The sequence below is a fragment of the Centropristis striata genome, chromosome 7, assembly GCF_030273125.1.
Source record: "Centropristis striata isolate RG_2023a ecotype Rhode Island chromosome 7, C.striata_1.0, whole genome shotgun sequence".
Lineage (NCBI taxonomy): Eukaryota > Metazoa > Chordata > Actinopteri > Perciformes > Serranidae > Centropristis > Centropristis striata.
Window position 1 is genome coordinate 14,781,605 of NC_081523.1, and position 25,670 is coordinate 14,807,274.

At 40.0% G+C, this 25,670-nt stretch overlaps 1 protein-coding gene across 3 annotated transcripts in view; it reads right to left on the bottom strand.

Annotated features, from left to right (window-relative positions):
* trpm3 (transient receptor potential cation channel, subfamily M, member 3) overlaps positions 1-25,670 on the bottom strand; it is a 133,568-nt gene that overhangs the window by 22,924 nt on the left and 84,974 nt on the right. For 2 of the 3 annotated variants that reach the window (XM_059336248.1, XM_059336247.1), the window contains exons 9-16: positions 21,970-22,042; positions 14,509-14,609; positions 13,723-13,857; positions 13,018-13,068; positions 9,107-9,247; positions 6,635-6,664; positions 3,971-4,263; positions 2,131-2,359 (exon numbers count right to left, since the gene is read on the bottom strand). In XM_059336248.1, coding sequence (XP_059192231.1) covers positions 2,131-2,359; positions 3,971-4,263; positions 6,635-6,664; positions 9,107-9,247; positions 13,018-13,068; positions 13,723-13,857; positions 14,509-14,609; positions 21,970-22,042 — 1,053 coding nt within the window. The remainder of the gene's footprint in view (positions 1-2,130; positions 2,360-3,970; positions 4,264-6,634; positions 6,665-9,106; positions 9,248-13,017; positions 13,069-13,722; positions 13,858-14,508; positions 14,610-21,969; positions 22,043-25,670) is intronic. The other variant, XM_059336249.1, reaches the window with a different exon arrangement.

Consider the following 25,670-nt stretch of genomic DNA (forward strand, 5'->3'; position numbering starts at 1 on the left):
AAAATGTGCAAACATATTATCTTGACAACATTTTGACAATGTTATTTGCTGTATATCATGAACTCCTGGGGGCACCAAATCTTGTTTGTTCCACTTGTGGTTTCCTTTCTGTCTTTCTGCTCCAATGAGTCTGCTTTAGCAGTGCACTCTCTCCCTCCCTCTTGCAAAAGGCCAAACCATACTTAAAGCACTTGTAGTCCGCCCCGCTCTGAGAAGCTGGCCAGCCAGACCCATCATCCTGTCTCACTCTGCGTATGAATGAGTGTGAACCCAGCCGTCCCTTTAGCAACTCCCAGGGCGACTCTTCATTATAAATAACTCTAACCTCTCTGATCTGAGCAGCTGCCTCCTATCACCCTACCGCCAGACGTCTGGAAAACCCACACAAGCAAAAATTGCTCAAAAGTCAACCACCAGCCTAAACTGAAACCTCTCCCCGAGACTCAAAGGGATGTTTACCACACAAGTCTCCATACAAAATATATTAGGCACAATTTCAAGGTTTTTTTAGTAATTAAGGCCAGCTCTTCTGTCCCCTCTAGCTTGATAGAATGGTTTGGAGACTTATAAATTAAGTTATGGTAGAAGTTCAAGCAGGAGGGCCACCTTGCCCGACACACTCCAAATGTTTCTTTTTCCTCTGGCAGATCATCCTCCTCTTCCCTGCCAACACTAGAGGCCTTCACATGCTGAGCATCAGGTAGGTCTATCTTCAAGTGAATCATTTCACCTACATACACTCACCCACATTATCAATCATATTCAAACATAGTTCAGTTTGATTGAACTGAGCTATGCACCATGCATGTACATATATAAATATATATTATTACCTTGTTTTAACACTTTTATTGTCACTATTATATTGTTATTGATTTGTTTCGTGATGTTCTGTTTTAATAGTTACTTTATTGTTTTTACTTTTGCTTCATTTTTCTGCTTTTATTGTCTTGTGAAGCACGATCTGTTTTTAAAAGTGCTATATAAATGAATGTATAGCTATTTGTAAAGTCTGATGTTGTCTTTTATGCTTGAAATACCATGAAAGACTCTCCTGACAGAAAACACTCAGCTTTAGATATTGAACAACTTTTTGTTATGAACCAAATTACAGGGTTTGTGTATAAGTTTGATACAACATAATTGTACACTGACAGTCTCTGGGCGACCTGTCTACCTTTCACAGTCCAGCACACACTGATCACATTCTTAGGATAGAGTCATCTTGGTCAAACCACAGTTTTAACCAGCAGGACTAATGTACATGCAGCTTTAGCTTGTTAATTCATCATTACTAGAACTTTGCTTTAAATAAAAACTCACTTTTTCTAATGCATTTAGAAAGGATAAATGGTCATATACTGTACAGTAGGTTGATAACCTGAATTGAGGGCTGATTTTTCAGTTGCATGAGATCCAACCAAGACTATTTAACTGTATTTATGTAGAACCACCAGTAAAACCGCAGTCTCAAGACAGAGAAGACATTGATTGTTGCTGTGCTTTACCAGCCTGTCTACTTTTCCAGCTCAACAACAATGCCAAAATCTTCCACTGCTCTTCAGTTTACATTTCCCAGTTGCAAAACCAACAACAAGAACAACTCAAACAGGTTACGAACCAGCAAACCGATATCTGTGTGCCTATAATTCCAAGTAATAGCATTAACTCTCCCAGGGTTGCGTTTTTTTCCGTGACACAACATACATGCTGATACAGTATATGTACTAAAACATTTGTACAAGGCTAATGTTGGGTGCTTCAAAATATAGGGATATTTTATCCAAAGCAACATATAATCTTCATGCATTTTCTACCCACAGGCAATCAGCACTTCTCTCATCTCACATCACACCTGCTAGTTGTCATGTACAACCACGCTCCACTTCTCTGTAAACCACTCAGCAGATCCACAGGAGTTGATTTGGGCCACCTTTACGGTACTTTCTCAGCGAGGTGAGAGGGTTTCTCATTACTTTCCCTACCCAACTTTTTTTTCTCAGGCAGTCTAAGGGGATTCAAGTACACCAAAAATATAACTCCTAAAGCCTAAAGTCACTGTGAACTGCACAGACGATTTACGTTTCTTTACCCGCAGATTATTTCAAACATCTGGCACACTTCTGTTACCTTCAGGCCTGAGTTCTTACGCATGCGCAGGCGTCCCATCCACATGTCAGTCAGCAGCATCTGACTGCAGGTGTGAGCGATGAAATCTCGATGTTTGGCCGCTACTGCCAGCTGCAGGCAGGTGGCGTTGCTCCAGTTCTTCAGCTCATACGTCAGCAGCTTCATGGCCATCTGCTCGTCCTGTTTATAGGACTGGTCGAGGAGTTCCACTGCCAGCTGGCCAAACTCTCTGGGAAATTATATGCAGGACATATACGGGCACACTGAGACATGAACCGAGACAGTGACACACTTTGTCCAAACATGTAAAAATGTAATTAAACTGGTAAAGCAATCACTGACCATCTGGCCAGATCTGAAGGAGATTAGTTTTGTGTGTGCGCACACACACACACACACACACACACACACACACACACACACAGATGCAACATTTTGCATACCAACACAGCACATAGGCATGGTCAAGGCCTTACATGACAAGCATATCTAATTTCTTTAGTAGATGCAGAGAAAGTTCTACAGCGATGAGGGCCCAAATTCTCACAGGTAATTATCTCTGTATCCGTTCCAAGGTGACGGGGTTTGGAATACTTGTTGTTAAAGTTTATAATGTATTTACACTGAATGCTAAACAAAAAATGCTGTGTGTGGTTTTTAGAGTTATGATATTTCTTCAAGAAATGAGGCCAAAATATAAAAACTTTCTCTAAATATGGGGCTGAAATGTGGCCAACACACACATAAAAACAGAACCTTGCATTATCAAATATTCAAAACTGCAAACAAATATAAAGCACCACCCTCCAAACCAATATTTTAATATGTCCCCTTTCAAACAATAAAGTCATAAATCAGTGCTCTGAAATCAAGTTTAACCCTAATTACAGACTCTGAAAGGACATAGTGCATTTTTTGCATACTACACTGAAGAGCAATTTCTCCTGTGTGGTTTAATGTGTATAATAAATATCGATCAGGTTTGGAAGATTTATAAAACAAAGGCTCAGCAGTGTTTTATGAACGGATCAATATATTTCTGTTTCTATGAGGGCTTTTCCAACTTATATGTTATATATAATGAAATACAAAGTGTGAATATTCCAACTCTATTTACAGTTTGTTTGCCTTAGAAAGTACAAACTCCCAAATGAATGCCAGCACTACTGTGCAGAACGTACACATGCTTTTCACAAGTTCACAGAAATATCCCTTGGGATTACACACACACACACACACACACACACACACACACACACACACAAAGGCACAACAAACATCAACCTACAGTATATGTTAAGACTTCACCAAGATATAAAAATACATGTAGTTAAATCATCTCTTCGAAGGAAGCCAAATTCTCAGTGGAAAGTCAACTGAAAATATGCCAGCTCTGAGGCTGTTCTTTGAAAATGTGTGTAAGTATGTGTGTGGGGAGTTTTGGTTGGTGTGGCTGTGCTTAAAGACTTCCCCCTAATTAACAGTCATTTCCATAGCCAGCATTTTTATCTCTTGGTGATTACCTTCATCTTAAATGCATTTCCTTAACTAACGAAGATGCATGTTAGCAGATTTCTGTATCTATGTCGCTAACATCACATGGGAGCCTGAAGATGTTTGAAAGAGGTCAGTTTGCAGGGATACAAGGCATGTTTGTGTGTACGTCTGCCCATAGGTGCTGGATATGAAGGTGGATGTTCCCTTCTAGACTTGCTACTCGACATTGCATCAATCATTTAGTGCAGAAACATTTTAAAGAGATAGGTCGTGCTCAGGATCACAAAATCCCACAAGCCTCATAAGAGATATGTGTCTATGTGATGTGTTTCATGTCACCTACCTGGAGTTGTGGTTTAGCTCCTGGGAGATGTCATCCACCATGTCGTTCTCAGAGGCTTCGTGTGCCATGGCTTTACAGAGCTTACATGCTACCAAGGCTTTGGCCATGGCCTCTTCGCCATGCTGCCAAAAGAACAGCGCCATCTTCTGACGTTTCATGAGCACCGCCCACACCATGAGCTCATGGAAGGGGAAAGGGAAGTGGTTGATTTCGGGGTCGTCCAGATCGATGTCCACTTCCTCCTCTCGTTTGCGTGTCGTCTTCTGGCGGCCTCTGCGGATGGGCATGTCATCCTGGTGGAGATCCATAGAAAGTGAATGGGGTGGAAAGCCAAGGGAAGAAAAGGAGACAGCTATGTAGACTTGTTACAGATCTATCTGAGGAAAATGTTACAGTGTTCTAAGTTTATGCACTTTTTAATACTAGCTATTTATTAATGATTTCATTCAAAGCTTTTGTTCTGAAGTCTACGGGAAACCCAAGGACTGGCCCTGTTTTTGGCCCTCATGTCTTGAGGGGTAATATTACCATATCTTAATTTATTTTCTAAAATTGCTCACTTGGCTCGGATGCTACTAAGGTATCATGGTATACCGGGGTATTTAGAAATCCTGGTGGTATGACATTCAATACTGTCAAAAATACAGATGCTCCTCTTTGATGCTGTACTAAGGTGATGTCTTAGAAGTAGTGTCTTGTAGTGCACAACACGCGCCACCAGAGGTCAGTGTCTACTGGTGGAACAGGCAGCCTCTATGCTTTTTCTAACCCATTTTAGATGAAACCATGCCTACTTCTGTTATGCAAAAGCCTTGACGCAAAGTTAACAAGTTAGCTAGCTAGCTTCTCTATCTCTGGCACTGCTGTCTACTCTCCTGAGGAGTAGTATCCTAGTAGCAGGGAGTGGAGGGACTGTCAGATAAAGCGTTACATTCCATGGTCACCAGTCCACTGTTGGGCTCGTTTTCTGTCACCACTGGCATGAAAGCTAGCCAACTAGCAGACAGCTGGCTTGTTAGCTAGCTTGCTACGTCCACCATGCTTTCATGCTACACTGGTTACAGAAAAATTCACTGAACAAAGTTGGCACTCATATGTGGAGATCCGGTTGCCATTTATCCGCATGTACCACTCTCGCTGCAGTGACACATGGTCGGTTAAAAAAGGTCACAGTTTCCCCTCCAAGCCACAGCAGGTCTAAGTAGACTAATTGCATATTAGACTAAGCATTGTAGGCTGGAAAATGTCATACATACATGCTGCAATTACTTCTATCACCAGCAGCTCAGCTTTTATTTTACTTATTTATTTTTAAAACAAATACCATCATCAATACCGTATACCCTGGGGAACTGTCAGGAAAGTATGACGGTATGAAAAAATAGATAGCCTGCCACCCAGGTTTGTAGCTCACCCTCCATATGATGAAAGTTAGTTGAATGCAGAAGCACAATCAGACTTTGGTGGACACGGGTGGAAGGACAAATCGCTACAGACAATATACATATAACAGGCATGGTCTCATACACTTTCCAATAAAATCTCATATAATTTTTTAGGGTTTTTCTTTTCCTTTTGAGTAAAAAACAAACAAACTCAGGGGTGATTCCTCTGAGTCTCCAGGTTGTCTCCTGTCTCTGGAGAGATTGACACTGCCAGTTAGTCTCTAAATGGCATGTAAGCAAGGTGGTATTGATCTCCAGTAATTTCACATTTTAACAGCTCAGGACTACTGACAGTTGATCAATTACAGAGACCTGGGGAATGACTTTCAGCGGTTTTACAACTGCTGCTTGCTTGGAGACAGATAATCTGGATATGATATTACTACGGCGATAAATTACACAATAGTAGAAAGTGACACTCCATTTAAAAACTAGGTAGTCTATAAATCTATGCATGTTAAGGAATGATTGCAGTGCCATACATGTATGGCTAATATGTCCAGGTTGCCAAACTGATTGAATGATAAACTGGGTTACAAAAGGAGAGCAAGACATTAAGGTAGAGACACAAACAAAGAGAGAACACACACACTGACAGGGAGACGGATTACAAACAGGCAGACATACGAAGGATAGGACAGCCATGCACATTAGATATAAATACCTCTGAGACACATGCTGTGATAAAAGCTTTATGATGTGGATACTTCATGGTGTGTACACCATGGATACATGTGAGTACACAAGCCATGTATTATGTAATCCTGTTAGGTCAGTCATTGCCTATTCAGTCAAATGTAACTGGGCTGCTCTGAATCATGAGGGTTATATGCTTTCAAACTGTTTGTGGGCCAACAAGCAGTTAGGTAGTCATACATTTATTTCCCATTTCATAAATTTGAAAAAATGTAAATTGAAAATAACTTTGTACAAGGTACTCTGAAATGTATAAATAATGTTATCTGAAAACGAGCCTTCATCTGGCTCTAACGTGCATACAGATTGCCAGCAAAATAAATTAAATATGCCTCAAGGTCTTCCTTTTAGAGACTGCAAGGCACACAGCACACACACTGAACGACTACTTCGTTGAAAAGATTCTGCAGACTGACTAAACACTCAACATGTTATGAGGGAGAAGAGTGTGTTTAAAAAAAAACGAGGGAGAGGAACAGTGAAGGAATGACTGAATAACAATCTTGATGAGATCAACACTCACCTCCATCCCCAGCAGTTTCAGGGCTTTGGGCTAGAAAAGCAACAAAAACATAAACAAGCAGAACAAGACCTTGTCGAATGTATTTTATAGAGTGATTTACTCTATAAGCACAACAACGCACAGACTGACAGACAGACTCACTCACATGAGACCAGGAATATTCTTTGATATGATAAATCACTCACTTTCAGTTTCCTTTAAAATGTTCTTGTCACATGTTGTGATTGACAGTATACTATACATACAGCAACAATCTGTTACGGTTGCATGTTTGCATGTATTTAAATCAGAGTGTATTTGTGCAATTTGGTACAGTTCTGTGTATCTGTATTAAAGCAGGGCATGTATGAATTATGCATTCATGAGCCATCATCTGAGTTGGTAAAAATAGCTCAGGTCTCCTGTGGGGATTTTGATATCTGCATCTTTTTCAAGGCTTTGTTCTTAGTTAACATGTGTTTGTGTGAGTGTGCGCGCACGCGACTATGTGATCGCACATTCATTTCATCTAGAAAATCACAGTAAAATTGGAACTGACTCTCTCTCTCGCTCTCATTTTGCCTCTTTGCTCAGCCTCTGTCCCGTTTCTTTGCTTTCGCTTTATCTGCGTCTTTCCAGCCGCTTTTCTGCCTCCATGGCAGAACACACAATGAGATAAACAGGCACGTGAAGGCTCACATACACACACACATGCTCAAACATACAAACACAAAGGTGCACCATCGAGCAGAAATACGGTGTTTCAGACAAAGCTGTGTATACTTCTATTTTCATCACACCTGTGGCGGTGTGTGAGTTATTGAGGCAGAAAGAGAGAATTATACATCAGAACAACAAAACATGAACATAGACCATTTAATGTGCAGTGTGTGCGGTGTAAAACAGACAACCACCAAACACTAAAGCACAAGATTGCAGTGATCAATTCCTCCACTTTGGTTGAAGGTGTGCTAATCAGTGAGATGAGCTTCTGGAGTGGGTTGAATGAAGTGTGTATATTATAGTGGTTATGATGGCACATGATGAAGAGCCGCTGCTATGGATGGATGATTTGTTGCATCAAGCTAATAGACTGTGTCTACTTGATGTGGAAATAGAGAATAACGGGAGGACAACTCTTATGTTTGACCTCTGCTGATGAGCAGCACCGTGATTGAAGGAGATGATGATTTATGTTGATTTAGTGACAATTAATTCCAGAACAACACATTATTCTGAATGTGCTTTTTTTAATGGATGATGTGTACTCTTGGGCTTTAAGGTTGAAGTATGTAGATTAATATTCTATCTTTGGGCTACATTGGCTAGCAGTTGCAATTGATTTCTGTTTGTTGCCATTGCCATTTTGTCCACAATGTCTTGTCATTTCAGTCAAACAGTAAGCTAAAATTTATAAAAACAAAATCTTCTAAGCAATGAAAAGCTGAAGCCACTTGTTTTTAAATATCTCAATAACAATGTATGTCACAATAAAGCTTATTTTGTATTTCCCTGTGTGAATTAAATACTTGACAAATGAAAGTTACTGAGCATTTTCTCATTTAAACAAGAAATAACATCTTCAAATAACAGTTTCAAATCAAATTATAGAGAAAGATGATTATTTCCAGCATTACACTGACTATGTTTACCTGAATGCACACAAATAAAGAGTAATCAAGACAATCATCATTTAACTACACTGGGGTATTCCCAACAAGCAGAATTCTTTGTCTTAGAAACTAAAGTTTAATGAATAAAACTGCTGTTAGAAAACACAGAATTCTTATACTCAGCATTTGCAAGTGGACCTTTTCACATTATTCTCCCCTATTATTATGCAGAGGAAACCCTGCCCTGAGCTGTATGCAATAATGTATTCTTGGTAATAGAGCTTCAAGGTTGGAGAAGCTTGTGACTGGAAGGTTGCCAGTTGGACTCCAGTTTATTATTGAAATAAGTGATAACAAAGTGTGATGTAAAAACAATTTTCAAATGATATTCCTTTCAAAATATCTCACATCAGATTTCCTGAGAATGTTCATCAATTTTGACGACATGGTTGTGTATCACGAAAGATGATAAATGATCCTATTAAATTATCGCCCAGCCCTAATTGCAGTAAAAAAAAAAACGAACATATTTTAGTATGTCGTTAACTCGTTTTCAAATTCCTGCTCCAAACATCAAGTATCACACTTGCTAAGGTCTCCTGTATTTCCTGCACATCCATTCATGTTACAATTAACGTGTACATGCTAATTTACCACTAGCATCAGCAAGGTGAAGTCTGCCCTTGAGTACACAATCCATTAATAATAATTTATTATAAAGCATAATTTAACCGTATTATTCATCTTGCCCTTATCAGGGCTAATTTGATCTGGAGGCTCATTTCACAGATACTGGTCCTTTGATTAATGACATTAAAAAAAATTCCCAGACATTAGTGCTGAAATGCATTAAACCGTGGGATGAAAATCATTCACTCACCCTCTTGGGTCCAAAGAGGTTGTGGTACAGGGTTCTGAATCTCTTCCTGGTGTAGTTACACCGATACGCCCCGCCCATGAGGTATTCAATGACCAGTCCGATGTCGATGAGGCTGATGCGGTAGTCCGGGGGCAGGTTTCCCTAAAAAACCAGACAGTGTTAACAGGCAATAACCCAGCGCCACCTGATTAATAAAGGAAGGTAAACAAGAGGTAAACAAGGGTACAAAACAAATCACACAGACATACACACTCACTTCACAAAATCCATATCAAAGTGTTTTTGGCTATGAAAGAAAACGTGATTATCTGATTCACCTTGAAGTAGATCCAACTGAACCCTGGATATTCTCGCTTGGAAAGAACACACAATGTCAGTGAGCAAGAGAAGGGAAACTAAGACACACAGAAACTCTCAGGCAAGATCTCTCTTCCAGCCTCTTTAATAAATTCTTATCTCAACCAGACTGTGGTTCAGGTTATGTTTTTGTATTTTGATTTGAATTTAGAAAACTGGAGCTATTTCTCGTAATCGGTTGAACCAAAAAACGGTTACAGTTTCTTCTCACTGTGAATGTTTAAAGCCCCGAACTGTAAATTGTTCTCTTTACAGGGGAGCAGAAAATGAGAAGAGAATGAAAACTCAGGTGCAAAATGATTCATAGAGAGAGTGTGAGGACAATTATAAAGGGACGTTAAAAAAATTGAATGATTTGTCATAATCTGCGTTTAGGGAAATAATGAGATCTTCTCAGTGAGGTTCAATGCAGTCTTGAAGAGAGGAAAAGAAAGAGAAAGTGGTAATGTCTCATTAGCCTGGAAGAGAGGGGCAATAGCATGGAAAGACAGATAGACAGCTGTAAAAGCTGGAGGCGAGGATCATTATTAAAACAGTCCTTTCACGTGAGGACTATAACTACGTCAACTCCCGCTGCTCCTCCTCGTGCCCTCAACATCAACCCCAGATCCTGCAGTCATTATCCTGACCCCCACTGTTCCTTTGAGATAAACCAATTACCTTACATCTTTACACTTTCCTTGATACCATCTCCACTCTTCTCCAATCAGATGCCAGATCCTAGAAATCCTCTCTGTCCTACTCATCCCTCTCCTGTCCTCATATCCAAAGATGGAGTTTCGCTGGCGGTAAAGCCTGACAAACCCCTGAAGGCTCTCTGATACACTTTGAAGCGAAGAGATACTGTTTGTCTTTTCATACGTCCACGGTTCAAAGCTTCACCTCCTCATCCTACTGATATATATAGTTCAAAAGCACCAGTCTGCGGTCAACAGAGCCCTTTTTTAATTCCCTGTGGTGGTGAAACTCAAGCTAATAACTGTTTGTTTACACCTTGTGTGAATATACTCTGAGAGCTTAGAGCGCTGCAGTTTTTAATTCTGCAGTGTGGTTGGTGAACTTTGAGTCCTGTTTGACTTACTAATGGGGAAGTTGCTCGAGACTACATCATAACATGGACTTCATGGCAACTTGTTAAACAGTTGAACAACCAGCTGCTTTTGTCATTTTTTGCAAACTTTTTCAACTTTCAGGCGCTCACAAAAAAAGATTAAATATGTAATTTTCTGCCCCTAGGCATCTCTCAATCAAAACAATAACAAAAGAAAGAGCAATGCCACCATGAGTAATTTTCTCATGGTTAGTATGTGTTCATTGTTGAGAGTTTTTACCAGAACCCGAATTATCCGCAGACTTTTACTCTCCAAAACAAACGGACTAGGGGATAAAAACCAGTAAAAACACTTAATGAAGCAGTCTCACGTTAAAAATCATTGATTTTTGCAGCCAATCTCTGATAACTTTCAGACGAGGTATTTACCCACAGAGGTCTTCTCCTCTCCAAAAACAATGGCCATTGACAAAAATCTTCAATCTTTTTTTCATCCAGTCAAAAAAAAGGAAATATATATATATATATATATATGTATATATATATGTATATAGATAGATAGATAGATAGATAGATTCATTCATTCATTCATTACCATTAACCGCTTATCCGCAATCGGGTCGCGGGGGGCTGGAGCCGATCCCAGCTGTCATTGGGCGAGAGGCAGGGTACACCCTGGACAGGTCGCCAGACTATCGCAGGGCTAACACAGAGACAGACAATCACACTCTCAGTCACACCTACGGGCAATTTAGAGTCACCAATTAAACCTAAGTGCATGTTTTTTTTGGACTGTGGGAGGAAGCCGGAGAACCCGGTGAGAACCCACGCTGACACGGGGAGAACATGCAAACTCCACACAGAAGAGCCGCAGGCGGGAGGCGAACCGGCGTGTATTGTAAAATACAACTTCTTGCAAGAAACTAAAGGGGAAGCTACTGAATGTATTCAGAAATGTAATATATTATACTTTTAAGTCAGTGTTGTCATGTCCTGCAATCTGGATAGTGAGCTGATCAAAAAAATCCTAGAAATCAAAAATCCTTCTGACCCCTTTCTACTTTCCGCTAGCACAGAAAACTAAGAAGTAGACCACCAGTTACATTAAGATTTTCTTCCAACCGTTGATGATATCTGAGACACAAGGTGCATTTCTACCAACCTTCGGCCACAAAGCTGCATTGTTCATTTTCTCTGTCGGAAAACCAATTTCTACTTGGGCAGCTGTAGTCCACAAGCCAATCTCTGTGATTCTCTGTACTCTGACTCAGCTTTCACACAACCTAATGAATGAACTAGATTAAACCTGAGAGCAACCATCATCGGCCCTTACAGCTGTTATTAGCACCACATCTGCATCTGAATCAAAGTCAAACCTTCCAGCACTATGACCAAATGGAGAAGAATGAGAAGGAAAGAGAACAGGGAGGACGTGGTGAGTCGACCCGAGGGGTGGCAGTTAGATCTAATTAGCACCATACTATGATACAACAACGACACAAACACTCAGCTACACTATGGCAATTACACACAGCTCTGCAAAAAGAGATGAAGATGCTATGCCATGCACTACGGTGTGTGTTCTGCATGAGCGCGAAGTGGCGTGGTGAGGTCTAGTGGACAATACACTGCGTATTCTCTCTGCACCAACTTGAGATCAGAGTTGTGTTTAAAGACAGAGAGGAGGTAAAGAAGGAGTGATTACAACATCGAGCCTCTTCAGCGACTCCCAGAAGAGCATGCGGCATTACTGTAATCAGTAACACTTTAATTAATGAACACCTCTCAATGCTAATGGTGGTGTTGCTGACCTCTCAATCATCTCTACAGTGGGATAACACCTAATTGGCGTGCAGACATGTGCTGAATGTTAAATTCTGGGTTGCTGTCTTTTATTGCAGGAATCATCAAGGTGCTATAAGAAATATGCAGCAAAAACAACGAGACTAAATTGTTTTTTTTCTTCATATCCCACTTTTAGGGGTTAAGTGCGACCAAAAGCTATACCAATAGAGAGGATACAAAACAAAACAACAAAAAAACAGGAATTAATCAATTGAAAGTGTCTACTGAGTTCTTCTTTCTCAGCCTCACAGCGGTTCCACTGCGGCCTCAGTTTGCTCAAACTCAAGTTCTGTGGATAAAGCAGTGTTTAATACATGTAGTGTTTGTTTACCATGGTGGTGTGTGCCTTAGAGAAAGAACAGAGTAAATTGCTGAAAAATCATGAGAGGAATGAAAGTCGTGCATAGCTCTACACAGCCACTGCAGCCCGCAACTCCAGCTGAAAGAGAAAAGCCGGCCTCTATTTGCAATAACAGCAACTTGGGCTACCAAAATGTAAACAAACTAATTGATGCAAATAGAGTTACAACACGCAACGCAAAGAAAAAGCAACTGAAACGCTATGTTGTCAAATGTGTCTTCTTTAATATACACATTCAAGCCAACATTCCCATACCTGGACAGCCACAGAGCTAAAGGGCGGCGGTGATGGTCATACCTTTTTGACATCTCTGACAAGGTGGTACAGCGTGTTGGACGGTCCATGTCTCTAAAAAACAAACAAACACAACACATAAGGATATAATTACCATCACTGACAGCATCTACAGATCCTCAGGAATAAGCTGAGCCTGCTATTAGGGCTGTGATGGTTCATGTATTACTACAAAAGTGTCACAATCCAAGGCTGTACGGCTCTGTGGTTGCAGAACACACTGTGCATAGATTGATGCAATTAATGTAGAACCACAGACACTATGAAGGAATGAAGGATTATTTTGCAAAAAAAAAACAGATCGCTGTTTATTTTCGTAAATTACATGTATTTTTTTGGTGCAGTTCAGGGAATATCAATCAAACTGTTGTTGGCTTGTTTGGATAAGAAACACAAACTTTTTAAATCTTCCTAAATCATATATTTTTTATTCTAGACTCATGGGAAATTAAGTCAAAATGGTGTTGGTTTATTATTTTCTGGCATCTGTTTTTGCAACGGAACTCATATTCTCATGCATTTGGGTTTCTTCCAGATGGCTGTACCAAACTTGCACTGAAATTACTTTTAAAATATGGTATGAACCGAACCTCCACTTCTGTGCACCGTTACAGCATCAACATTTTGCAAAGGAGGCTGTTCCCTGGTGTGTTGCAAAAAGATAACCCAACTTGTGTTAACAATCCATGTATGTGCATTTGTTATTACCGTGTTGTAGAGCTCCTCCAGTCTGGAAAGCGTGAGGAAACGGTGCATACTGACTCCATTTTCAATCAGCAGCTTGACAAAGTCTACTCTGTCCAGAACTAAGGCATCCAGCATCGCCTGCTCCAGGGAACCGACCTGAGGCACATGGGATGGAGATCATATATACTGACAAGCACTGCATAAAAGTAAGACCAGACACCATTGGCAGCTGAAACTGCAATCATAGACCACACATCCAGAATAAAGATGGAAATAAAATGCTTTTAACACAGCTTGAAACTTACACTGAAAACTGCAAGGAATGCATATCCCTCCATTATGTTCTCAGATAATCACAGCAGTCCTTGATTATTAATTGCAAAAATTTGCCATTTGCTGAACCTTTCACTCACGACTGATCCTGAGCTGCACTCTGCATTCAAATTGCCTTTTAGAGCAGAAAGTATCCTTCTTATCTGACGTTCAAGTTATCACCTTTCTCTTTCTAATCACTTTTGAAGTTTAATGTGTGAATGTAAGCCATTCTGAACAGCATCTCTTGCATGCAATATCAATTGCTATTTATATTATCAGCTGTAGAGGAAAGTTTATGTAAACAAATGTCAGGGAGGGTAAAATTCAAGACTGACGCATAATGCTGAAGACGACTTTGTAGCAGAGAAGTATATCATAATGTTAAAATCAGTGAGAATACACCAACAAACAACCCCTGTTAATAAAAAATAGCAATATTTCTGCTGCAGTATGCATATTCTTGTTCCAACTGTTATTGGGGTTTTTTCTTACAGGCCACTGCTGTCCGTAGATGAATATTTGACTGCGGGCGATGTCCACTCTGTTCCAAGCCAGAGCCAAACTCAGCTGGTCAGGAGCCGAAGCGTTGGCACCTAGCAGAGGATACAAGTGAGATGAGAGACAGAGTTGTATTTCTGGAAAACAAGGTTCCTTAACAGTGATACACAGTCAGATATTCAAGTTCAGAACAACACCCTGGTGTGTTGTTCATTAGTTGTTGTACTTTGTTGTTTTAACTCTGATAAAGATCAGCTTTTACTGCTTATTTTAGATTCTCCTTCTGCGCTCAAGTTTGTCATTTTCCCTGCTGGATGCCAATATTTCTTTATTGTTGAACATTTAAAGGTATTTATAAAAGTTTATATTAACTTAGACACAGTGGAACGTGGAAAACATTTTGTACTATAAGTACTTTATTTCAAAATGTTCATCTCTGTATTTATGGTAGACAGAATCAATATAGATTCAATATTCAAGATGGAATATTTAATTACCATTTCAACTTCAATTTGGTTTGGTGAGCTCACACAAAATATAAGCAAACAACAACCTCACATCACTCACAGTAATCACCTTGAGACGTAAAACCAGCACCGCCACATAAACCAAGTGTTTCCCTGGAGATGCTATCAGCACCACAAACATGATGTTATACATTTGTATAAGTACCCAACAGTTTCTTTTAGACAGGAATAATAATAATAACCGCACATTAGTAATTTCAGAGTTAAGGGCATGAACTGCCTCTGGGTCAGTGCTGCTACAGAAACTGGCTGCCCTGGTTCTAATACTTTTCAGTCTTTTAAGAGATAACAGGACGTTAAAAAGATGGTTAACAGGGTGGAAAACTGTCTCTTTTTCCTTCTAATAGGGTAGATTTCAGCGAGGGTCGATCACTTCTGGTTTATGTCTTTTTGATGCAGATCGTACCATTTTGTCCTGACATTTCCCATCCTGTGCTGAGGGGTTTCCGTACCACACATTTATTCTGAAAGTGAGGATAAATGGACAACGTTTTTAGCTGTCTTAAAATAGAAACTGCCACTACAAATTTTAGGAGAACTCAGCTCTCTCGGTCAATAGAGCACGCACTGAGGAATTTACTGCTTCAAACTGTCCCATTTACCATCAATGCTGATTACACATCCACATAAAAGGAGGTGAATTTTTCTCTTTGAAAAGAAAAGTCTTTACTGAGTTTTCCTGTCCTGTTTTAGAGTTGACTTCAGACTTTAAAGCAGAGGAGATTGTTGAACTTGTAGTGCTCCGCTTGTTGAATTTCATGACTATTTACATATGACCGAGGGTAGATGGCTGCTGAGGCTCTTATCTAACCAATGTTTCCTTTGTTTTGAAACAGACCTCTGGTTAAGAAGTATGTGGTGGTGGTTTGGTTTAAGCAGGTAAAACTTTAGTTAATTTATTTATTTGCAGATTAATAAGACTTGTAGTGCCCTGTGGAGCCATGTCAACTAATGAACGCTAGCTCCTTTATTGGAGTTCTGGAGTTGAAGGCATCTTTTGTGGGCTTCATCTAACTTCAGGCTTGGTGAATCTTTGCTTTACCACGTGTCTGCTAGGGACGGGAATCAAGAACTGGTTCCAGGGGACAACCAGTTACAAATTGTCCATTCAAAATCGCTCACCCAAGTTTCTCAGTTTTTATCGATTCCAGCATGTTTTCTTGACAGCTGTGCAATGCAAAAACATGACATCAAGCTCATGCTCTATGCTGCTGAAAACAAGAGCCTGAAGCCTTAGTTCCTGTAACATGAATGACAGAGAGAAAGAAATGTCCCAAGCGTCCTAAACAGCTGCTTGTAATGTCTGTAAAATGATGATTTAAAGTAAGGGTGGAAACATTAGCAGCATGCTAAAACATCTTTCTTGGGAACACCATATATTTTACACTCTACACACAAGCAACTGCTTCCTTTGTTTTGCTTTTCTTAAAATTAATGAAAACAAAAGTTGTACAAGTATTCCCTCATCTAAAACAGAAGCATCGACACTGAAAACCTGTATAGGACTATTTTACAGGAATCAATAAGGGAATTGATAAAGAATCGGGACAGTTAAGCTGAATCAATACTAGCACTGATGTCAATAAAATTGCATCAATTCCCACTGTTACTGTCAACTCAATTTGTGCTGTTTTCTGTGCGTCTTCCCCCCTGAGAATGACAGCTTGGTCTTTGAAGTATCACTCCATTTAACGCTTGACCTCACCCATGTATAAAATGTGCAAAACAACTGTGTTCCTTTGATTTGCTGCGTCCGTGACCATCATTTACAGTGCTCTGGTCCTCCAGTAATATCGACATGACGCAAGTGAGCCGCAGAATAAAAAGAACTACAGAAACTATACACTCAAAAAGAAAAGACAGCATTCTGACCAGATCTGATTTTCTTAATGTAATACTGGATGAAATAGAGGCAAAAAGAAAAAAAAAAGATTCAAGGGCACACTGACAAATAAGGATGAAATAAGTGTTGGATGACATTGAAAGAAGGCTGCTTCATCTTCTCTCATCTTCACTTCTCTCATCACTGTGATAGCTGGCAGCATGTCGCTGCTGTTGGCTAAAGGACAGACGGTTGTAAATCTGCCGAGATACTTATAATACAGGGATTGTTTGTTTGTTTGTTTTGTGTTTTTTTCCTTTGACAATCTTTGCATGCGCCTTTAATTTTGAGTCAAACACTGCAAATGTGAGAAAAAGAATAGTGGGCTTTATAATCATTTTAGCTAAAAGACACTTGAGAAATGGGCCCACAGTATGTACGGTAATGCTGCCTAATTCAAGTATTTCTTACAGAAGGGTTTGCATGATTTCCTACAAAAAACGCCCCATTTTATAAACTATACCAATCATTATTTAACATGTTGTTGTAACATTGTGACAATATATTGTCCAGGATATATTTGAGGTAAACAATATTATTGTCGTTATAAGACCATTTAAGGACAGTGATATAATGATAATATAACAAGCAATTAAACTTTATTGTGTCTTTATGTATACTGCTCATTGTCCATCAAGTTGGAATATAATATTTTTTACCCCTGTCCATGAAATAGTTGTGACAATGTGATTTTTTTTGACAGATGTATATCTTCTTAAAACCTTATTAATCAATGTCTTCCAAAGTGATTACTGATGCATTTAAATAACAATAAACAGAGGATTGTGTCTGAAAATAAAATTGTTCCAACTTTATGGGCAACAGTGTATGTGGGAGCCCACGGTGAAACTCGAATACAGAGAACAGACGCTATGTGGCCAGAAATTACATGACTCAGCATTGTTTTTTCTGTTGATTCGGATTATATCATTAAAAAAAGAAGCTTTTCTTGGTCGGGCAATCCCTGCTGTCTTTATAGTAACATATTGGCTAAAATGTTGATGACATTTGTATGGAAACAAAAATGTATGGAAACAGGCGATATCATATGATACACAGTGTGGATAAAGCCTCATTAAAAACTATTGAGCTCCACAAGTAGATATTGTAATTATTGAGTGACATGATACTACTACTGTGAAATTCAGTACAATCCTTTTGTTGGAATAACTTCAACCATTTATGGGAAAAGACTGCAGTAATTCAGTGTTTATTGGAGGTAAAAGAATGTCTTAAACACAAAACTCAGAAGCAGCATAAAATGAAACAGAGACAGAGCGGGACAATAAACATAATACCAAACCTCTCTTTTCAGAACTGATGAGCGCTGTATTATGCAACATAAAATAGCTTCATTGTAAAAATACTATTGAATAAGTTGCTCCCTGTTTTAGTGGCACACTTAAAACACTGCTGACCAGCGAGGTCTGACACAAAACAGCAGTCTGCTGTTAATAATTCACCCGCACACTGGGAGGAGTTAACCAAAATGAGAAAGATAAGGCAACAATTCTTGTCAGCCTTTAGAGGAATCCACTGCAACATAAAGTCTCTGTTGTTCTGTGTTTTAATTGTATCAACATTATGTTTATTGTTTACTGTGCTGTGCCACAAATTGCCCCTTTGGGGACATTAAAGTCTAATAATATTCCCTTGTGTGACGACAAGACTGCATAATTTTTTAATAAGCAGAAAAGTATCATCACTTTACACCGTGCTCTCTCCATCTTAAAGGCCTCTGCAGCATTACTGGAGCTTAATGGTGTGAGTTCAGACAGAGCCCTGCTAATAAGATGCAGAGCCTGCTAATAAGAGCTTTAGTGGAGATATGTGTATATTAAAAAAGGCAGGGTGGCATTACTTTATCAAAGGTCTGTGGTTTTACTCAGTCTGCCTTCAGGGAGGTTGAACTGCAGCCCAACGACTTTATGGACCCAATCTCGAGGATATTGACTACTTCAGACAGCAGACCATCAATAACTCTAAACTCCCCTCTGTTACACCATGTGTCTTTAGCTGCAGTTTCCTTCCTGTTCCTCTCCAAATCTCTCTCTCTCACACACAAGCAGTCACCCATTTAATTCATTCTTTCTTGCTCTGTTCTCCACTCACCGTGTATTCCTGACTGTGCAGTGCCTTGTTGAGCTTCAGGCAGTAGCTTAGTTCTTCAGCAAAGGAGTCTAATCCAGTGTTTTAAAAAAGCTCTCAGGCAGGATGTGACTGATTTCATTTTACACTAAAAGCCTTAAACGTGTCTCATTCACTCAGCCTGCAGAATGAGACTTGCATGTAGAATGACCCTCATGCTGTTTACCATAAAGGGTTTTTTTGCCCACTTTTCTCAGTGCTCCCCTCTCATCCTGTCTTTTCTATGATCGCCTCAGTTTCATTTCCTTTCTCCTATTTTGTCTTCTCTTTCTTTAATTTCAATTCCTCCGTTCAATCATTCATCTACATGCCATTCCTGTAACAATGTGAGATGAAATGAATGGAAACGGGATGAAAAAAGAAAGTGAACAGAAATGAAAGACAGAGCAACAGATGGAGTCGACCGAATACGTGAGTGAGACGTGTACGTAGGGGAAAGTAATAGGACGAGAGTCTGAGACCAAGACAAAGATCAGGGAGTGATGCATGGGCCAAAGAAATCATGCATCTTGACTGCTGCACATAAATTATGTAAAACACGTTTCTCAGTCACTCACTCCCTCTTCAAACTCACTTGCTCAGTCTCTGCGGATTGAAATGTGCCTCTGAGGAATGATTCCTGAAATCGTCAATCATATGCACATGCATGAGTGTGTAGCTCATGTGTAGGTATGTGTGTGTGAGACAGAGCGTGTGTGCAGTCTCCAGTGAGCAATGGCCACGTCATATCCCTTGAAGAGGTGAGAGCAACCGTGATCGATATAAGCTACTGAACAGCCAATCGAAAGTATGGATCTATGAATCCTGTGTGTGTGTCTGGAGGGATGAGGGCTAGGGAAACATTGAAGTGGGAAATAGGGTAGAGGATGAGGTGGTTGGGTTTAATTGCTGTATTTGCACTTGAGGAATTTTCAATTTTGTAGCTCAGTTTAGTCCAAGTCATTGCCCGTATTGGGAAATGCATAACAATTAGTGTAAGGATTGCAGCCTCTGCGAGCTGCATCTCTTTCACTATATATCTTACTGTGTCATGCTTTAGGTCTCTGCTGCTGTTACCAGGCTGATTGATTATTCTGTGTGATGCAGTTTGATATGTGGAGGGAGAAACCAGAACATCTAGATAGAGCCTTTAAATCACTTCTTGCTTGCTATATTGTTATGCCCCTTGACGGCTGTATAACATTACCTGTCTACTGCGGGTGAAGATAATTAGGGATGCATACTGATACCAAGAGAGGTCCGATACTGTCAAAAATATAAATAACTGGATTGGAGTGTTTATATACTATATACATTATAAAGTTGAATTTAAATTCACGTTTCAACCAATTTGTTGTTGCATTTAAACGGTTTACACTTGGATTGTAATACCTTCTTTTTTAACCAACTTGCTGTTACATTTTTTTAAATAATAAATAACAATTAATTAAATGTACAGTGTATCTATGAATTAATTTGTTGCATTTTGCATTTTTTTTTTGCATTTTGCATTTTAACAAAGTCAGTAAAGCAATATTAAAGTCAAGCTTCACACATACAATTTTTTGCAATGCAGTGATTTATTCTTTATTTACATGCAATTAGCAATTAGTACTCATGATTGTTTAGCTATTTTTTTAAAACTTTTTATTTATTCTTGGTTTTCTTTCTTGATCACTTTCATTTCTCAAATTGGTTGACAATGCAAAACATTGTATGTATAATGTTATAATTGTTAAATTATCTTTGATTTAGTTATTTGTTTAAGAAAGCAGTTTTCTGAGCACCCTTCATAGTCATATCGGTGCAAAATCAGTGCACAATCCACTAAGAAAAACCTGTTTTTACTCCAGCTCAAAAATTCATTATATTGGCCATTGTATTGGTAGTTATTTTCCACCTCTAAAATTGATATTGCTCTAATAGTGAGGCCACATGTTCTTTTCAAAAGTGACTACTGACCTCAAGGGGAATTAATTTGATAAATGCAAATCAAATTGTAATATGAACCTCAAAAGAGATGAATGAAAAGACACAATACTTTTCATTATTTATTGGTGACTGTATAAGTGAGTTCCTGTAATTACTTGTCTCTGGCCACACAGTTAATGAGCAGCTGTGTTCGGGCTAATTGATTATTCTGCAGGTGTTGTTGTGATTTCAGGGTGTATTAGCATAGAAAGTGGGAAACCTGTAATCAATGAAAGCTCGTCTAAAATGGCATTAGGATAGGTAGGATACAAGAGCCACAACCTTCTTTGTTTCATGGAAAAGTTTGATATTTTATGAAATGCACAAAATCTGCTAAAAAGCACATCTAAAGCTCATTAATTAAACCTTTATATCACACAATCAAAAGCTGAAGTAAAAAAACAATATTTTGTTGCTTCATTAGTAGCTATGCACCTGAAGCACTGTAAAATGTTAAATATTTAGCAAGCCAAAAAGAGCCAGGAGTTAATGGACCAAGCCAGTGAATACCTTCCTTACACTGGGCAGGCAGCGATAAAAAGATTCCACGCCCGTGGCACTCTGTTTCTGATAAAACTGCAAGGAAGCAATTGTTTGATAAGCTATTACAATATGAAGACTTAATGCTACACGTCTGTTTTGGAGTCTTACTGCCCTGTAGCGGTCAGAAATGCGCTTAATGGAGCTTTAAGAGAGAAAAAATAAGCACAGATGCCTATGTTTTATTCCTGAGCTATGAAGTGCAAAGAGTCAAAACATACTTGTGTGCTTCGAACATACACGTAAACTGGGACAGTGAGAGTGATGCTTTCTGAAATGATAGCATCCCCCTTTTTATGTGCAGAAACTTCTAAATAACAACATCCCTGGAGGGCGACAGTGGAATGGAAGCCACTTACTGTACGTTCATGCTCCTGCACACATACACACATAAATGCACACACCCACCTTTGAGCAATGCAGTGAGAATGGCAAGGTCAATGTCCTGATGACCCTCCGACCCCATCCGGAAAACTGTTATCTGAGAGACAATGAGAGAGACGCAGAGAGAACGAGTGAGCATTTATTTGACACAAGGCGAAGTGATTGAAAGTAAACTGTATTACTGCTTCTGTTGTTTAATTATATACACCAAGGCTGATAGCATAAAAAGTCACATCTTGAGAGTGTTCTTATTTGCTGGATTGACAAGCTTTAGAAGAGAGGAGAGGAGAGGAGAGGAGAGGAGAGGAATAACTGTGATGTAATGTACTGTATCTCCTCTTCCATCCTCTCTTGTCTCTTGTGCACAGAGAACACCATGAAACTCTCTCACACAGCTTGTTCACTGTAGGGAGGTAATGAAAGGATTCACCGAGAAGGAAACCAAGGGGAACGAGAGTAAACCATAAAGAGAGAGATCAAATGACTGTGAACTAATAATGCTCCCAATTACCAAAGATCATTTTGTTCTTTTTCCTTTCCTGTGCCAAACATTTTTGGATTATGCTCCCAGGAAAATCTTTTACTCTAAGGCCACTTTAGGTCTGCGTTGTCTGACATGTCTTTTAGCTGCATTTTTTATATCCTGCGTGAGATGAACTAATGGTGCGGTGGATGAAAGCCAAAGTCCACTGAGAGGAAAATCTGAAAAATGGGACAGCTTTTTGGGATTTTTTTTTCTTACGTCAGATATAGCAAGCGCGTGTACGCATAGCCCGCGTTAACACGTGTGTGGGCATACATGCTCGTATGTGTGCATGCGTGAAGGGCACCTTGTGGGAGTCGTGTACGGGAGAATGCTGCGTGTTCTGAATGCCTGACAAGCTATTTCCTCTAATCCTTCCATCCACCAATCCATCTCCTCCCACCTCCCTCTCCTCCCTGCAGCCCATCTCCCTTCCTATCTCCCCCCTCTAAATGGCTTCATTTCGTGGAGCTCCGGGAATCTGCAGGTTTAGCTGCTGCTGCTGCTGTTGCTGCTGCTGCTGCTGCCTTCCCCTGGGCAGTGCTGCAATGTTGTGGGCTAGCCCTCCTCTCTTTCCCTTAATCTCTCTTTGATTTCACACAATCTAAATGCACAAGAGTAATTTGATGATTTACAGTAATATGCTGGCTCATTTATCATTTGCACACCATATGCTGATGACATGTTGGCTCCTCCCTCAGAGAGAAATGAGGAGTGTGACATCACGTTACACTTTAGGGTCAGGCGTTGCAAATGCCTTATTGCAATAATAAGGGGAGCATCTAAGAATGTGTGTGTGTGTGTGTGAGCTTATTTGTTTGCAGGGGTCACTATCAGCCTGTGAAATCAAAAGGTCTTTCTCCAGGTGGAATAGAAATGCAATGGGATGTGAAGGTATCGATTGGGGACTTCAAGAGCGGGGGACACCAATGAGTTGCTGGCGCAGTGTGTAATGTGTTTATGTGCTTCTCTCAGTTCAGTTATATATTGTGTGCGGTTGAATGGTGCGGCCAGTGGCTAGATTATTATTTGCTAGAATGCATCTTCGCCTTCACTCTAATGGATGTTAACAACGCATTTAGCGAGCCATCTGTTGAACACACATGCGATCTAACCTAACCTAAAGTGCGTGTGTTAAAGACAGTGGGCCTCATTCATGAAACGTGAGCAGAACGAATTTGTGTGTAAACCGTTCGCAGACGGAAATTTACGTGCATCTCCGCATTCATCAATATTTTAGTAGCTCCGATCTTTTCGTAGCTACTAACAAAATCTACACATGCTGCTGACCACACGTAGTGCTTGTGTAAATTTAAGAACGCATATAAATAATGCTCGTCACTGTTGGAAATTACAATTTTAATTCATAATGCGTTCTGTTATGTACACAATACGCAGATGCCTTTGAAACATGTGATATAAACATGGCAAACGATTAAAAATATAACATATTTAGTTAAATTAGTTGGCAATTGGCGGGATTAAGATTCAGATTAAACTCATAATTGTGAATTATCTATGTAAATTGACGCATCCTGCCTGCAGTTCTCAGAGGTATCATTAAATTAATGCCAGAGTATATCCAATTTCCATACGGCGCACAACGGCAGACAGAAGTAATGCAGGGGTTCAGTGCAGTTGCAAACATGCCAGGTGTTATCGGTGCCATAGACTGCACACACGTACGCATCAAGGCTCCATCCGGTGATGCATTTGCTTACATTAACCGGAAAAACTTTCATTCCGTGAATGTGCAACTGATCTGTGACGCAAAGTGTGTGTTGTTAAACGTTGTGGCACGGTGGCACGGTGGGACGCATGACGCATTCATCCTGCGTAATTGCGCAGTTGGCACGCGTTTGGAGGATGGAGCTGTGAGAGACGGCTGGCTCATTGGTAAGAATATAGCCTGCATAATCACATGTGTGTGTTATATATGGACTTACCTTTCTATATCCATAGGGGATAGGGGTTACCCACTGACGCCGTGGCTTATGACCCCACTGGCCAGCCCGCAGACACCACAGGAGCATACAATGAGGCGCACGCGGCTACTCGGGCCGTTGTAGAGCGCACCAACGGGGTATTTGGACTCTGAGCGTCCTCCTCCTGTGGCAGATGTACTTTTTTTGTGTGCGCTAATGCGTTTCTTTGCGTCAAGTTTAATGTCAAACCATTTACGTTTAACCTCGGACGTAGTTCTTTGCACTACAGAAACCACATTTACTGCGTCCGTCACCTCCCTCCACGCTTTCGCTTTGCCTGTCCCTGTCACACCACTACTAACAGATGAAAATAAATTTTTTTTTTTGGACTCCACTTCTCCCAAAATAACTTCAATCTCCGCTTCGGAAAAATTCTTTTTTCTTTCTCGTTCTTTTTTTCTTTGTGCCATGACTGACAGGTTGACAGGATGCCTCTACACACCTCCTTATATGGTGGTCATTAGCAATTCATGGGCGGGGTTCATGCTAATTGCTGTTTATCGGGAGCGCGCTGCCACCTTACGATGGATTGGCATTCATGATCATACACACGTGTTTACGATCAGATCTGAGTTTCCCGCGGCGTTCATGAATCCGGAGTAGGTTTTTAGTAGCGTAGGCTTTTATGTGCAAATCTACGCACAAATCTACTAACGTTTCATGAATGAGGCCCAGTGTGTTTAAGAGAGCAATCTGTCTTGTGTACTTACGTATTGATTCTAAAAGGTTCAATTATAGGTATGCAAAGCTGTGATTTTCCAGCAAGATCCGATTAAGAAATAACTAATCTTAAGGGCATGCTTATGTGAGGGCCTAATTTAACCTAATCAGTACAGAAAGTGGCTCTGGCCACTTGTTCATTATACCCTGTAGTTATCGTTCCAGCATAATGGAGAGCCCTTACACTACGTCTTGGTCGATAGGCTCTTGTCAGACCATTTTACAGCAACTGTTACTTTCATAAGGCTGTATGGCCACCAAAGCATCTTGTAAACACCAGGTACTCTCCTGGAAACGCCCATATGGGAGCTCTAGAGCCCTTTGAAGGGGCAGTGTTTTTCCAGCTTAGATACAGCCGAGCTGGTTGCCATGATAAGGAATGTCTGCAGAAGTGGAAATGTTGGCATGAGGTAGCATACCTGATGTAACAAAGGCTGAAGTATGTACGGAGAGAGGACGGACCTGCCACCAGCAGTATTTATTTCTCCTCCATTGTT